General features: G+C 45.0%; 2 protein-coding genes across 2 annotated transcripts in view; one reads left to right on the top strand and one right to left on the bottom strand.

Moving 5' to 3' along the window:
- Positions 1-1,547, top strand: part of LOC309569159 (vomeronasal type-2 receptor 26-like) — a gene marked incomplete at both ends in the record, with an annotated part of 31,165 nt that extends 29,618 nt beyond the window's left edge. The window contains one exon of the mRNA XM_082274920.1: positions 640-1,547. Within this exon, the coding sequence (XP_082131046.1) occupies positions 640-1,547 (908 nt within the window). The remainder of the gene's footprint in view (positions 1-639) is intronic.
- Positions 1-16,524, bottom strand: part of LOC309545093 (vomeronasal type-2 receptor 26-like) — a 427,741-nt gene that overhangs the window by 276,209 nt on the left and 135,008 nt on the right. The gene's annotated exons all lie outside the window — the stretch shown is intronic.

The raw sequence follows: 16,524 nt of genomic DNA, 5'->3' as shown, positions 1-16,524 counted from the left end.
AATTTCAATGACAACTGTGTGTAAAAAAATTATTATTATTTTTTTTTTTTTTTTTCAAACACCTGTGACAAAAAAATTAAATAGGGGGGATTGTACTGCCCTGCCATTTTAGCACTTCATGAAATGAAATAGGCAGTCAGAAAGTAAAGCTGCATAAATTCCAGTATTTACACCATAGTTTGTAGACGCTACAATAAAAATACGTTTATTGGGATTTTTTTTTGTCAAAAACATGTAACTAAATACATTTTGGCCTAAATATATGACAACAATTGAGTATATTGAATATTTTTTAAACGACAAAGTTGAAAATGTAATTTTTTCTCCAAATTTTCGCTCTTTTTTTTAATCAATATCGCAAAAAATAAATAGCACAGAGGTGATCAAATAGCACCAAAAGAAAGCTCTGTGGCAAAACAATGACATAAATTTTGTTTGGGTACAGCATTGCATGACCGCACAATTGTCAGTTAAAGTCACGCATCGCAAGTTGAAAAAAGGGGCCTGGTCATTGAGCAGCCAAATCCTCCGGTTTTGAAGTGGTTAAGGAAATTACTGAAAAAATATTCAATATCATCAAATAGATGCATTTTTGGTGTACCGTGCCTAATGTTATTTTCACTTATTTTTACTCTACAGACAGTAAAATCTGCAAGAAGTGTCCTGAAAATGAATGGCCTAACAAAGCTAAAAATATTTGTATGGACAAGGCTAATGAGTATTTATCATACGAGGAGGATATTCTAGTTTTATTTTTTTCTGTATCTTCAGTCATATTTGCTACAACATCTCTCCTTATACTTGGCCTATTTTTTTGGTTTCGGAGCACTCCCATAGTCAGAGCCAATAACCGGAACCTCAGCTTCATTCTGCTCTTCTCCCTCATACTGAGTTTCCTGTCTGTATTCCTCTTCCTTGGCCGTCCTGTGGATATTACCTGCATGCTGCAACAAGTCTCCTTTGGAGTTCCCTTCACCATCTCAGCATCTTCTATCCTAGCCAAAACCATCATGGTCTTCATTGCTTTTAAAGCCACCAGACCTGGAAGCTCTTGTAGAAAATGGGTGGGAGTCAAACTTCCCAATACAGTCATGTTATTCTGCTCATCCATTCAGGTTATGAATTGCATTCTCTGGTTGTCCATCTCTCCACCATTTCAGGAGTATGACATGGACTCCTATCCTGGGAAGATCATCATTCAGTGTAATGAAGGGTCAGTTATCGGGTTCTACTCTATGTTGGGTTATATGGGGTTTCTGGCAACTGTGAGTTTTGTTCTGGCTTTCATGGTGAGGACATTACCGGACAGTTTTAATGAGGCCAAGTACATCACCTTCAGCATGCTGGTGTTCTGCAGTGTCTGGATTGCCATGATCCCGGCCTATCTCAGCACCAGAGGGAAATACATGGTGGCTGTGGAGATATTCGCCATATTGACCTCCAGTGCTGGAATATTATTGTGTATGTTTTCTCCAAAACTCTACATCTTGCTTTTAAAACCTGAACTGAATACAAGAGGAAGAATGCTGGGGAAAAGAATGCTGTAAATGTAATACATTGATTCAATGTATACTGCTGTAGACCAGATTAAACACATTCAGTAATATTGTTAAATCTTTGTTATCATCATTATTTTTTTTGTGTATATTTACTGCCTTCTGTCTGCTTATTGTACATAATTGGATGGAAGGTGGATGTTACAGGATGGGATGCTATTTTGGAGCTTAATTTTTTTCTTGCTCTTACATGACCCCTAACATCCACAAGCAAAGTAGTGTGACTGAACTGTCCAATAGACGATGCCGGGCACAAAAAAATGCTGTGACCAATCAAAACATCACACCATGTAACCAACACCTGCACTTAGCAGCTTGCTCCCATTTTGCTCTCACACACCGATTGGAGTGTGATAAGAGAGGAAGCTTTAAGATCAACCCGCAGGCCTTGTCATGTGGCCTTTGCAGCAGGAACTGAACTCCATTCCACCACCTGTGGATCTCATCCTCCTCTCCCGCTCCTCACTGTCATTTGTAAATACAGAAGCCTTCTATGTTTACAAGGAACAACTTGGCTCTCAGGGGCTCCTGGAACTTACAGATCTCTGCACGCTCTTATGGGGGGGCACGGCAGGGACAGATCTCCAGAATCTGAGAGATGGAACAATCTCTCTGCAAGGTGATGCAGAACCACCTACACACAAAGGTACTAGATTCGGACCAGGGAGGAGAGAGAGATGTGAGGAAGCTTTGGGGGGTTGCACATAATGCACTCCTAAACTCTGCATTCTGTACGTAGTGCATCCCAGACACAACTGGCCCTTTGAGGGCAATCATACTTCTGATGCAAACCAACAATGAAATTGAGTTTGACACCCCTGCTCTACAGTATATGTAGGCAGTTGTTTTCTTTTTAAACTTTTTCTGTTCCAGAATGACTGTGCCCCTGAGCACAAATCCAGCTCCATAAAGACATGGATTAACCACTTACAAGCTAAAATTATTATTTTTTTTTTGCTAGAACACTACTTGAAACCCCCAGGCATTATATATTTTTTTTAATCAGAGACCCTAGAGAATAAAATGGAGATTGTTTCAATATTTTTTATCACACCATATTTGCGCAGCGGTCTTCCAAACGCAATTTTTTTTTTTGGGAAAAAATCTATTTTTTTAATTCAAAATAAGAAAACAGTAAAGTTAGCCCAATTTTTTTCTATAATGTGAAAGATAATGTTATGCCGAGTAAATAGATACCCAACATGTCATGCTTAAAAACTGCGCACGCTGGTGGAATGGCGACAAACTTTGGTACTTAAAAATCCCAGTAGGCGACACTTTAAAAATGTCTACAGGTTACCAGATTAGAGTTACAGAGGAGGTCTAGGGCTCAAATTATTTCTCTGACTAACGATCGCGGCGATACCTCACATATGTGGTTTGAACACCGTTTACATATGTGGGTGGGACTTGCATATGTGTTTGCTTCTGCGTGCGAGCTAACGGGGACAGGGCGCTTTCATTTTTTTATTTTTTCCTATTTATTTTTTTTTTTTTTTTTTTTACAGTTTAAAAAAAAAAAAGATAATTTTTATTCCTAATACAAGGAATGTAAACATCTCTTGTAATAGAAATAAGTATGACAGGACCTCTTTATTGTGGGATCTGGGGTCAAAAAGACCTCAGATCTCACAACTACACTAAAAAAGAAAAAAAAAATTGCTGAAAAAGAATTGGCCCTTTAAACCGGTTGCTAGGAGACGACGTTTGACGTAGCTCCGGTCCTCCAAGACCGTAGAGTCGAGTGGTGGCTATCTTGCCCTCACTCGACTTCCTGTCTGTGAGGAGAGAGGACCGGATAATTTTCCCCGCTGCCGGCGGGTCCGGTAAGCGGGGGAAAACGACCGGGATGCGGTGGGAGGGGGAGGGCACCGTAATGGTGATCCCGCAGTGAATCTGCCACTGGGACCACCCTTATCTGAAAGAGGACTGCCTGGCGTTTTGAAAAATACCGGGGTTATGGCAGCTATCTGCTGCCATAACCCCGGTATTTAGCGTCAAAGTACCGACGTAAATTGACGGTGGGCAGTCAGTAAGTGGTTAATTTGTTTGGTGTGGAGGAACTCAAATGTCATGAACACAGTCCTGACCTCAGCCTGATTGTGAGTCAAGTCTTCTCATCCAACATCAGTACCTGACCTCACTAAGGTTCTTTTGGTTGAATGGGCACAAATCCCCACAGATACATTCCAAATCTTGTGAACAGACTTCCCAGAAAAGTGGAGGCAGTTATAGGCACAAAGGTGGGGGCAACTCCATATTAATGACCATCATTTTGAGAAGGGATGCTCAAACAGCCCATATAGGTGTGATGTTTAGGTGACTACAAATATTTGGTCATATAGCATATCTGATCTCCTCACCTTCCTGTGAAGAATGGACCCAGAATTGATGTGCTCTGATCCCTTCTGGGTTCAGTGTTGTCATTCCCGTGGCCCCCAATGCCAAGGAAGAAGCAATTTGAGCATGATTGGGCTTTGTTTCAAAGCATTCATATATATTATATAGTCTTACTTCACACATCGGAAACCCTCCCAGTCTATTATTTATAGTTATTATTTTTATTTTTTATTGAACAGTACAATTTAAATTTAATTATAATGTACAGTTTTCTAAATATTTGAAATGCTGGAAACAATTTAGCAAATTTTCATATTTACCTGTAAATTTTAAATATAATAAATACTGAATATCTAGCAAAAGAAACTCCTAAACTTTGCAGTATAACAGTATTTCTTCAGAGAATTTTCAAAGTGTGAAACAAGATGGATTTTTCTTCTATACATGCAGCTATTATGTCCCTCTACTCCAATCCTACTGCCCGAGTCCTCAATTCTGGACTGCTTTCGGATTCATTCCCGTTGTCCAATGGCACCCGCCAAGGCTGCCCACTATCACCGATTGTATTTTCCATGATAATTGAACCTCTAGCAGAACATATACGAGCTAACTCTGGTGTTCAGGGCATTAGGATTGGGGGAATGGAACATAAATTGGGACTTTTTGCAGATGACATATTGTTGACTCTCTCACATCCTGTGGAGTAACTCCCTACAGTAATAGATCTTCTGCAAAAATTTGGCCGAATATCCTTACATAAAGTTAATACATCTAAATGCTACGCACTCCCTATTGCTATACCACCTCGAGATTTAGAGACCCTGAAATCTATTTTTCCCTGCAACTGGGAAGTACTCTCGATTACATACCTGGGTGTCCAATTGACGGTTCCGACTATTAATACATATCGATGCAACTTCCCCTCCACTCTTGGAAATGATAGAAAAAGACTTTAACAATATTCGTCAGACTCAACTTTCTTGGGTGGGACGGATGGCTACCTATCAAATGCAGGTCCTCCCGAAATTACTCTATTTATTTAGGACGTTGACCATCCTGGTCCCCCAAAGTTTTTTTTAATACCCTAGAAACTAAATTAAGAAAATTAATATGGAACAGGAAACCTTTCCGAATCTCACTATCTACCCTATACAAACCTAAACTCCTAGGCGGCATGGTAATCCCCGAAGCAAAGGCATATTATCAAGCTTTGCTACTGACTAGTGTTGAGCGAACACGGACTGTATTATTCGTGTTCGTACCGAATAATTGGATTTTTTGTACCCGAACACGGACACGGACACTTTACTGTATGTTCGGGTAAAAATCCGTGTTCGGTCGTTTTATTTCCGGGTTTTGCATGCTTTGGCGCTCTTTTCATGGCGGGCTTTCAACAGCCAATCAACAATCGTTTAACTGGTGTGCCTTAAGCCATCCCAGCCATGCCTGCAAATGTCTCAGTAGCTGTGATTGGCCGTCTGAAGCATGTGACCAAGTCTTTATAAGTTCGAGGCAGCCGCAGCGGCGTCATTATGCTGCTTAGATTCAGGGACAGAGCACACATCAACGTGCTGGCTGCTGATTAGGGAAAGATAGGCAGGAAAAAACCATTTGTGTCCGGATAGAATTGAGGGACAGGTCGGAGTGTTTAGGCAGGGCGAGTTGTAGGCATTTTAGGGATAGAGTCTGCTGAATTATATAGGGTCAGTGTCTTCTACAAACTACAATCGATATTGCTGTGTGGGGGGTGGGGTCTGCACTCAATCCTGATCTACGATCTCTTCTCAATCCTGTTAGGGACAGAGTCTGCTGAATTTTAGGGAAACTGTGTTCTACAAACTACAATCGATATTGCTGTGTGGTGTGGGATTGGAGATAGGCAGGTGTCAGTGATCCACATCCATTTTTCTGTGTGTGAGCTGCAGTGAACACAATCTTTTTGGGCTGCAGTGAACACAATCTTTTTGGGCTGCAGTGAACACAATCTTTTTGGGCTGCAGTGAACACAATCTTTTTGGGCTGCAGTGAACACAATCTTTTTGGGCTGCAGTGAACACAATCTTTTTGGGGTGCAGTGAACAAAATCTTTTTGGGGTGCAGTGAACACAATCCTTTTTGGTGTGCAGTGAACACAATCTTTGTGGGGTGCAGTGAACAAAATCCTTTGTGGGGTGCAGTGAACACAATCTTTTTGGGGTGCAGTGAACAAAATCCTTTTTGGGGTGCAGTGAACAACATCCTTTTTGGGGTGCAGTGAACACAATCTTTTTGGGGTGCAGTGAACAAAATCCTTTGTGGGGTGCAGTGAACACAATCTTTTTGGGGTGCAGTGAACACAATCTTTTTGGGGTGGAGTGAACAACATCCTTTTTGGGGTGCAGTGAACAAAATCCTTTTTGGGGTGCAGTGAACAAAATCATTTTTGGGGTGCAGTGAACACAATCTTTTTGGGGTGCAGTGAACACAATCTTTGTGGGGTGCAGTGAACACAATCTTTTTGGGGTGGAGTGAACAACATCCTTTTTGGGGTGCAGTGAACAACATCCTTTTTGGGGTGCAGTGAACACAATCTTTTTGGGGTGCAGTGAACACAATCTTTGTGGGGTACAGTGAACAGAATCTTTGTGGGGTGCAGTGAACACAATCTTTGGGGGGTACAGTGAACACAATCTTTGTGAGGTGCAGTGAACACAATCTTTGTGGGGTGCAGTGAACACAATCATTGTGGGGTGCAGTGAACTCAATCTTTGTGGGGTACAGTGAACACAATCTCATACTGAAGGTTTGAGGGTGCTGCCTGTTCCATACTCCCCCTACTCCTCATCTAGCCTTTTAGGGGTACAAACAATAGTAATTGGGGCCTAGTGTGGTTGTGTACGTGTGATATACATACACTTTTTTGGGATCATATTTTCTATTCCGCTATTTAATCAAAAACCTTTGGGGATCAGTTAAATTGGGGGATAGTCTGTGTTGGTACGTGTGAGAGAGATCCACCTTTCCAAGTTGTTGGGGTTCATCTCATACTTCTGAAGGTTTGAGGGTGCTGCCTGTTCCATACTCCCCCTACTCCTAGCCTTTTAGGGGTACAAACAATAGTAATTGGGGCCTAGTGTGGTTGTGTACGTGTGATATACATACACTTTTTTGGGATCATATTTTCTATTCCGCTATTTAATCAAAAACCTTTGGGGATCAGTTAAATTGGGGGATAGTCTGTGTTGGTACGTGTGAGAGAGATCCACCTTTCCAAGTTGTTGGGGTTCATCTCATACTTCTGAAGGTTTGAGGGTGCTGCCTGTTCCATACTCCCCCTACTCCTAGCCTTTTAGGGGTACAAACAATAGTAATTGGGGCCTAGTGTGGTTGTGTACGTGTGATATACATACACTTTTTTGGGATCATATTTTCTATTCCGCTATTTAATCAAAAACCTTTGGGGATCAGTTAAATTGGGGGATAGTCTGTGTTGGTACGTGTGAGAGAGATCCACCTTTCCAAGTTGTTGGGGTTCATCTCATACTTCTGAAGGTTTGAGGGTGCTGCCTGTTCCATACTCCCCCTACTCCTAGCCTTTTAGGGGTACAAACAATAGTAATTGGGGCCTAGTGTGGTTGTGTACGTGTGATATACATACACTTTTTTGGGATCATATTTTCTATTCCGCTATTTAATCAAAAACCTTTGGGGATCAGTTAAATTGGGGGATAGTCTGTGTTGGTACGTGTGAGAGAGATCCACCTTTCCAAGTTGTTGAGGTTCATCTCATACTTCTGAAGGTTTGAGGGTGCTGCCTGTTCCATACTCCCCCTACTCCTAGCCTTTTAGGGGTACAAACAATAGTAATTGGGGCCTAGTGTGGTTGTGTACGTGTGATATACATACACTTTTTTGGGATCATATTTTCTATTCCGCTATTTAATCAAAAACCTTTGGGGATCAGTTAAATTGGGGGATAGTCTGTGTTGGTACGTGTGAGAGAGATCCACCTTTCCAAGTTGTTGGGGTTCATCTCATACTTCTGAAGGTTTGAGGGTGCTGCCTGTTCCATACTCCCCCTACTCCTAGCCTTTTAGGGGTACAAACAATAGTAATTGGGGCCTAGTGTGGTTGTGTACGTGTGATATACATACACTTTTTTGGGATCATATTTTCTATTCCGCTATTTAATCAAAAACCTTTGGGGATCAGTTAAATTGGGGGATAGTCTGTGTTGGTACGTGTGAGAGAGATCCACCTTTCCAAGTTGTTGGGGTTCATCTCATACTTCTGAAGGTTTGAGGGTGCTGCCTGTTCCATACTCCCCCTACTCCTAGCCTTTTAGGGGTACAAACAATAGTAATTGGGGCCTAGTGTGGTTGTGTACGTGTGATATACATACACTTTTTCGGGATCATATTTTCTATTCCGCTATTTAATCAAAAACCTTTGGGGATCAGTTAAATTGGGGGATAGTCTGTGTTGGTACGTGTGAGAGAGATCCACCTTTCCAAGTTGTTGGGGTTCATCTCATACTTCTGAAGGTTTGAGGGTGCTGCCTGTTCCATACTCCCCCTACTCCTAGCCTTTTAGGGGTACAAACAATAGTAATTGGGGCCTAGTGTGGTTGTGTACGTGTGATATACATACACTTTTTTGGGATCATATTTTCTATTCCGCTATTTAATCAAAAACCTTTGGGGATCAGTTAAATTGGGGGATAGTCTGTGTTGGTACGTGTGAGAGAGATCCACCTTTCCAAGTTGTTGAGGTTCATCTCATACTTCTGAAGGTTTGAGGGTGCTGCCTGTTCCATACTCCCCCTACTCCTAGCCTTTTAGGGGTACAAACAATAGTAATTGGGGCCTAGTGTGGTTGTGTACGTGTGATATACATACACTTTTTTGGGATCATATTTTCTATTCCGCTATTTAATCAAAAACCTTTGGGGATCAGTTAAATTGGGGGATAGTCTGTGTTGGTACGTGTGAGAGAGATCCACCTTTCCAAGTTGTTGGGGTTCATCTCATACTTCTGAAGGTTTGAGGGTGCTGCCTGTTCCATACTCCCCCTACTCCTAGCCTTTTAGGGGTACAAACAATAGTAATTGGGGCCTAGTGTGGTTGTGTACGTGTAATATACATACACTTTTTTGGGATCATATTTTCTATTCCGCTATTTAATCAAAAACCTTTGGGGATCAGTTAAATTGGGGGATAGTCTGTGTTGGTACGTGTGAGAGAGATCCACCTTTCCAAGTTGTTGGGGTTCATCTCATACTTCTGAAGGTTTGAGGGTGCTGCCTGTTCCATACCCCCCCTACTCCTCATCTAGCCTTTTAGGGGTACAAACAATAGTAATTGGGGCCTAGTGTGGTTGTGTACGTGCGAGATACATACACTTTTTTTGATCATATTTCCTATTCCGCTATTCAATAAAAACCTTTGAGGATCAATTGAATTGCGGGATAGTCTGTGTCGGTACGTGTGAGAGAGATCCACCTTTCCAAGTTGTTGGGGTTCATCTCATACTTCTGAAGGTTTGAGGGTGCTGCCTGTTCCATACCCCCCCTACTCCTCATCTAGCCTTTTAGGGGTACAAACAATAGTAATTGGGGCCTAGTGTGGTTGTGTACGTGCGAGATACATACACTTTTTTTGATCATATTTCCTATTCCGCTATTCAATAAAAACCTTTGAGGATCAATTGAATTGCGGGATAGTCTGTGTCGGTACGTGTGAGAGAGATCCACCTTTCCAAGTTGTTGGGGTTCATCTCATACTTCTGAAGGTTTGAGGGTGCTGCCTGTTCCATACCCCCCCTACTCCTCATCTAGCCTTTTAGGGGTACAAACAATAGTAATTGGGGCCTAGTGTGGTTGTGTACGTGCGAGATACATACACTTTTTTTGATCATATTTCCTATTCCGCTATTCAATAAAAACCTTTGAGGATCAATTGAATTGCGGGATAGTCTGTGTCGGTACGTGTGAGAGAGATCCACCTTTCCAAGTTGTTGGGGTTCATCTCATACTTCTGAAGGTTTGAGGGTGCTGCCTGTTCCATACCCCCCTACTCCTCATCTAGCCTTTTAGGGGTACAAACAATAGTAATTGGGGCCTAGTGTGGTTGTGTACGTGCGAGATACATACACTTTTTTTGATCATATTTCCTATTCCGCTATTCAATAAAAACCTTTGAGGATCAATTGAATTGCGGGATAGTCTGTGTCGGTACGTGTGAGAGAGATCCACCTTTCCAAGTTGTTGGGGTTCATCTCATACTTCTGAAGGTTTGAGGGTGCTGCCTGTTCCATACCCCCCCTACTCCTCATCTAGCCTTTTAGGGGTACAAACAATAGTAATTGGGGCCTAGTGTGGTTGTGTACGTGCGAGATACATACACTTTTTTTGATCATATTTCCTATTCCGCTATTCAATAAAAACCTTTGAGGATCAATTGAATTGCGGGATAGTCTGTGTCGGTACGTGTGAGAGAGATCCACCTTTCCAAGTTGTTGGGGTTCATCTCATACTTCTGAAGGTTTGAGGGTGCTGCCTGTTCCATACCCCCCCTACTCCTCATCTAGCCTTTTAGGGGTACAAACAATAGTAATTGGGGCCTAGTGTGGTTGTGTACGTGCGAGATACATACACTTTTTTTGATCATATTTCCTATTCCGCTATTCAATAAAAACCTTTGAGGATCAATTGAATTGCGGGATAGTCTGTGTCGGTACGTGTGAGAGAGATCCACCTTTCCAAGTTGTTGGGGTTCATCTCATACTTCTGAAGGTTTGAGGGTGCTGCCTGTTCCATACCCCCCCTACTCCTCATCTAGCCTTTTAGGGGTACAAACAATAGTAATTGGGGCCTAGTGTGGTTGTGTACGTGCGAGATACATACACTTTTTTTGATCATATTTCCTATTCCGCTATTCAATAAAAACCTTTGAGGATCAATTGAATTGCGGGATAGTCTGTGTCGGTACGTGTGAGAGAGATCCACCTTTCCAAGTTGTTGGGGTTCATCTCATACTTCTGAAGGTTTGAGGGTGCTGCCTGTTCCATACCCCCCCTACTCCTCATCTAGCCTTTTAGGGGTACAAACAATAGTAATTGGGGCCTAGTGTGGTTGTGTACGTGCGAGATACATACACTTTTTTTGATCATATTTCCTATTCCGCTATTCAATAAAAACCTTTGAGGATCAATTGAATTGCGGGATAGTCTGTGTCGGTACGTGTGAGAGAGATCCACCTTTCCAAGTTGTTGGGGTTCATCTCATACTTCTGAAGGTTTGAGGGTGCTGCCTGTTCCATACCCCCCCTACTCCTCATCTAGCCTTTTAGGGGTACAAACAATAGTAATTGGGGCCTAGTGTGGTTGTGTACGTGCGAGATACATACACTTTTTTTGATCATATTTCCTATTCCGCTATTCAATAAAAACCTTTGAGGATCAATTGAATTGCGGGATAGTCTGTGTCGGTACGTGTGAGAGAGATCCACCTTTCCAAGTTGTTGGGGTTCATCTCATACTTCTGAAGGTTTGAGGGTGCTGCCTGTTCCATACCCCCCCTACTCCTCATCTAGCCTTTTAGGGGTACAAACAATAGTAATTGGGGCCTAGTGTGGTTGTGTACGTGCGAGATACATACACTTTTTTTGATCATATTTCCTATTCCGCTATTCAATAAAAACCTTTGAGGATCAATTGAATTGCGGGATAGTCTGTGTCGGTACGTGTGAGAGAGATCCACCTTTCCAAGTTGTTGGGGTTCATCTCATACTTCTGAAGGTTTGAGGGTGCTGCCTGTTCCATACCCCCCCTACTCCTCATCTAGCCTTTTAGGGGTACAAACAATAGTAATTGGGGCCTAGTGTGGTTGTGTACGTGCGAGATACATACACTTTTTTTGATCATATTTCCTACTCCGCTATTCAATAAAAACCTTTGAGGATCAATTGAATTGCGGGATAGTCTGTGTCGGTACGTGTGAGATAGATCCACCTTTCCAAGTTGTTGGGGTTCATCTCATACTTCTGAAGGTTTGAGGGTGCTGCCTGTTCCATACCCCCCCTACTCCTCATCTAGCCTTTTAGGGGTACAAACAATAGTAATTGGGGCCTAGTGTGGTTGTGTACGTGCGAGATACATACACTTTTTTTGATCATATTTCCTATTCCGCTATTCAATAAAAACCTTTGAGGATCAATTGAATTGCGGGATAGTCTGTGTCGGTACGTGTGAGAGAGATCCACCTTTCCAAGTTGTTGGGGTTCATCTCATACTTCTGAAGGTTTGAGGGTGCTGCCTGTTCCATACCCCCCCTACTCCTCATCTAGCCTTTTAGGGGTACAAACAATAGTAATTGGGGCCTAGTGTGGTTGTGTACGTGCGAGATACATACACTTTTTTTGATCATATTTCCTATTCCGCTATTCAATAAAAACCTTTGAGGATCAATTGAATTGCGGGATAGTCTGTGTCGGTACGTGTGAGAGAGATCCACCTTTCCAAGTTGTTGGGGTTCATCTCATACTTCTGAAGGTTTGAGGGTGCTGCCTGTTCCATACCCCCCCTACTCCTCATCTAGCCTTTTAGGGGTACAAACAATAGTAATTGGGGCCTAGTGTGGTTGTGTACGTGCGAGATACATACACTTTTTTTGATCATATTTCCTATTCCGCTATTCAATAAAAACCTTTGAGGATCAATTGAATTGCGGGATAGTCTGTGTCGGTACGTGTGAGAGAGATCCACCTTTCCAAGTTGTTGGGGTTCATCTCATACTTCTGAAGGTTTGAGGGTGCTGCCTGTTCCATACCCCCCCTACTCCTCATCTAGCCTTTTAGGGGTACAAACAATAGTAATTGGGGCCTAGTGTGGTTGTGTACGTGCGAGATACATACACTTTTTTTGATCATATTTCCTATTCCGCTATTCAATAAAAACCTTTGAGGATCAATTGAATTGCGGGATAGTCTGTGTCGGTACGTGTGAGAGAGATCCACCTTTCCAAGTTGTTGGGGTTCATCTCATACTTCTGAAGGTTTGAGGGTGCTGCCTGTTCCATACTCCCCCTACTCCTCATCTAGCCTTTTAGGGGTACAAACAATAGTAATTGGGGCCTAGTGTGGTTGTGTACGTGTGATATACATACACTTTTTTTGGATCATATTTTCTATTCCGCTATTCAATAAAAACCTTTCTAGGGCAAGATCTTAAATTACAGAAATATGAGGAGACCGTCAAATAAGGGCCGTGGCCTGGGTCGTGGTGCTGCTGGTAGAGCTCCTGTTGCAAGGAGAGGACATGGTCGATCTGTGCCAGCTACACGCACAAGTGAAACACCTTCCTCAAATGTGAGTAGGCGACAGAACCTGCATCAGTATTTGGTAGGGCATCAAACGCCCCTAGAAGTGATGAGGCCAGAACAAGTTGAGGCGATAGTAGATTGGTTTGCTGCTGACAGTGCCTCCAGTTCCTTCACATTGTCTCCCACCCAGTCTACTGCAGAAAGGTCAGAGTTGGCACCTGCAGCCAATGTCCAACCGTCTTTCACCTCACCCCCTTGCAAATCAGGCCAGCAGTCTGAGCCCCAAGCCATACAGCAGTCTCTTATTCTTTTTGAGGACTCTGTCAGCAGGGTTTCCCAGGGCCATCCACCTAGCCCTGCCCCAGAAGTGGAAGAGATTGAGTGCAGCGATGCCCAACCACTTATTTCTCAAGATGAGTACATGCAAGGATCATCGCAGCACGTCTCCGATGATGACGAAACGCAGGTGCCAACTGCTGCGGCGTTCAGCATTGTGGAGACCGACAAGGAGGGCAGGGGTGAAGACTGGGTGGAAGATGATGTGGAGGACGATGAGGTCCTCGACCCCACATGGAATGAACGTCATGCAGGTGAACTGAGTAGTTTGGAGGAAGAGGCGGTGGTCGCACAGAGCCACCAGCACAGCAGAAGAGGGAGCAGGGTGCAGAAGCGGAGCGGCCGTGCCCTAGACACTACGCCCGCTACTGCCCAACGCAGCAAGGGAACGAGCGCACCAAAGTCAGCTCAAAGGAGTTCTCTAGCGTGGAAGTTCTTTAGAAAATGTGCTGATGACAGGACACGAGTGGTTTGCACCCTGTGCAATCAGAGCTTGAAGCGAGGCATGAACCTTCTCAACCTGAGCACAACCTGCATGATCAGGCATCTAAGTGCAAAGCACGAGCTGCAGTGGAGTACACACCTTCAAAACCAAGAAACGTCTCTGGCTCATCCTGCTTCCTCTTCTGCTGCAGTCTCGGCCGCTCCAGCCACATCTGTAGTGATACCGGCACCTGCCACCCCGCAAACAGACGATCTGTCAGCAACACCACCACCTGGGTCACCAACAACCATCTCCACAATGTCCCGTGGAAGCGTTCAGCTTTCCATCTCCCAAACACTTGAGAGGAAGAGGAAGTACCCCCCTACCCACCCGCGATCCCTGGCCCTGAATGCCAGCATTTCAAAATTATTGGCCTTTGAAATGCTGTCATTCCGTCTGGTGGAGACGCACAGTTTTAAAAACCTTATGTCGGTGGCTGTCCCACAGTACGTCGTGCCCAGCCGCCACTACTTTTCCAGGCAAGCCATCCCTTCCCTGCACAACCAAGTGGGGGAAAAAATCAGGTGTGCACTGCGCAACGCCATCTGTGCCAAGGTCCACCTAACTACGGATACGTGGACCAGTAAGCACGGTCAGGGGCGTTATATCTCCCTAACGGCACACTGGGTAAATGCAGTGGCGGATGGGCCTGAGGCGGATAGCAATTTGGCGCATGTCCTTCCACCACCGAGGATTGCAGGGCGCTTCAGTTTGCCTCCTGTTCCTAACTCCTCCTACTCCGCTTCCTCATCCTCTACCGCCTCCTCATCCGGACAGCGTAACACCTTCACCACCAACTTCAGCACGGCCAGGGGTAAACGACAGCAGGCAGTTTTACAACTTGCCTGTTTGGGGGACAAACCACACACCGCGCAGGAGTTGTGGAGGAGCATGGAACAGCAGACAAATGAGTGGTTGCTGCCAGCGAGCCTCAAGCCCGGCCTGGTGGTGTGCGATAACGGGCGAAATCTCATAGCAGCTCTGGGCCTAGCTGGTTTGACGCACATCCCTTGCCTGGCGCATGTGCTGAATTTGGTGGTGCAGAGGTTCCTTAAAAACTACCCCGATATGTCAGAGCTGCTGCAGAAAGTGCGGGCCGTTTGTGCGCACTTTCGGCGTTCTCACCCTGCTGCTGCTCGCCTGGCAGCGCTGCAGCGTAACTTCGGCCTTCCCGCTCACCGCCTCATATGTGACGTGCCCACAAGGTGGAACTCCACCTTGCACATGCTGGAAAGACTGTGCGAGCAGCAGCAGGCCATAGTGGAGTTTCAGCTGCAGCACGCACGCGTGAGTCGCTCTGCGGAACAGCACCACTTCACCACCAATAACTGGGCCTCCATGCGAGACCTGTGTGCCTTGTTGCGCTGTTTTGAGTACTCCACCAACATGGCCAGTGGCAATGACGCCGTTCTCAGCTTAACTATCCCACTTCTATGCCTCCTTGAAAAAACAATTCGGGCGATGATGGAAGAGGATGTGGCACAGGATGAGGAGGAGGAGGAGGATGAAGAGGTAACATTTCCAAGGCTTTCAGGGCAGTCATTCGCAAGGGGCTCCGAGGGTGGGTTCCTGCACACGCAAACGCCAGGGACGCAATTGTCCAGCAGGGGCACAGTTCTGGAGGATGAGGAGGATGAGGAGGAGGAGGAGCTGGAGGAGGAGATGGAACCATGTTCACAGCAGGGTGGCACCCAGGCCAGCTCATGGCCATCACTGGTGCGTGGCTGGGGGGATACAGAGGACACGGACCATACACCTCCCACAGAGGACAGCCTTTCGTTGCCTCTGGGCAGCCTGGCACACATGAGCGATTACATGCTGCAGTGTCTCCACAACTACCGCCGAGTTGCCCACATTCTAACTTGTGCTGATTACTGGGTGGCCACGCTGCTGGATCCCCGTTACAAGGACAACGTACCGTCCTTAATTCACTCACTGGAGCGCGATCGCAAGATGCGCGAGTACAAGCGCACGCTGGTAGACGCCATGCTGCTGGCATTCCCATCTGACAGCGGGGCCACAGTGGAAGCACAAGGCAGAGGAGGAGGAGGAGGAGGTCGCCAACGCAACCAGGGCACCGCCAGCACCTCAGAAGGCAGGGTTAGCATGGCCGAAATGTGGAAAAGCTTTGTCAGCACGCCACAACAAACAGCAGCACCAGCAGCTCAGATGGAACGTCTTAGCAGGAGGCAGCATTTTACCAACATGGTGGAGCAGTATGTGTGCACACGCCTACATGTAGTGAATGACGGGTCTGCCCCCTTCAACTTCTGGGTCTCCAAATTGGGCACATGGCCTGAGCTTGCCCTTTACGCCTTGGAGGTGCTGGCGTGCCCTGCAGCCAGTGTATTATCTGAACGGGTATTTAGCACGGCTGGGGGCGTTATAACAGACAAGCGCAGCCGCCTGTCCAGAGACAATGTGGACAAGCTCACGTTCATTAAAATGAACCAGGCATGGATCCCACGGGACTTTTCCGTACCTTATGCAGAATAGCAATGGATACCGAC

The sequence above is a fragment of the Pelophylax lessonae genome, assembly GCF_965119305.1.
Source record: "Pelophylax lessonae genome assembly, chromosome: 1".
Lineage (NCBI taxonomy): Eukaryota > Metazoa > Chordata > Amphibia > Anura > Ranidae > Pelophylax > Pelophylax lessonae.
Note: the sequence above shows the minus strand (reverse complement) of the source record. Positions and strands in the feature narration are given on the sequence as shown.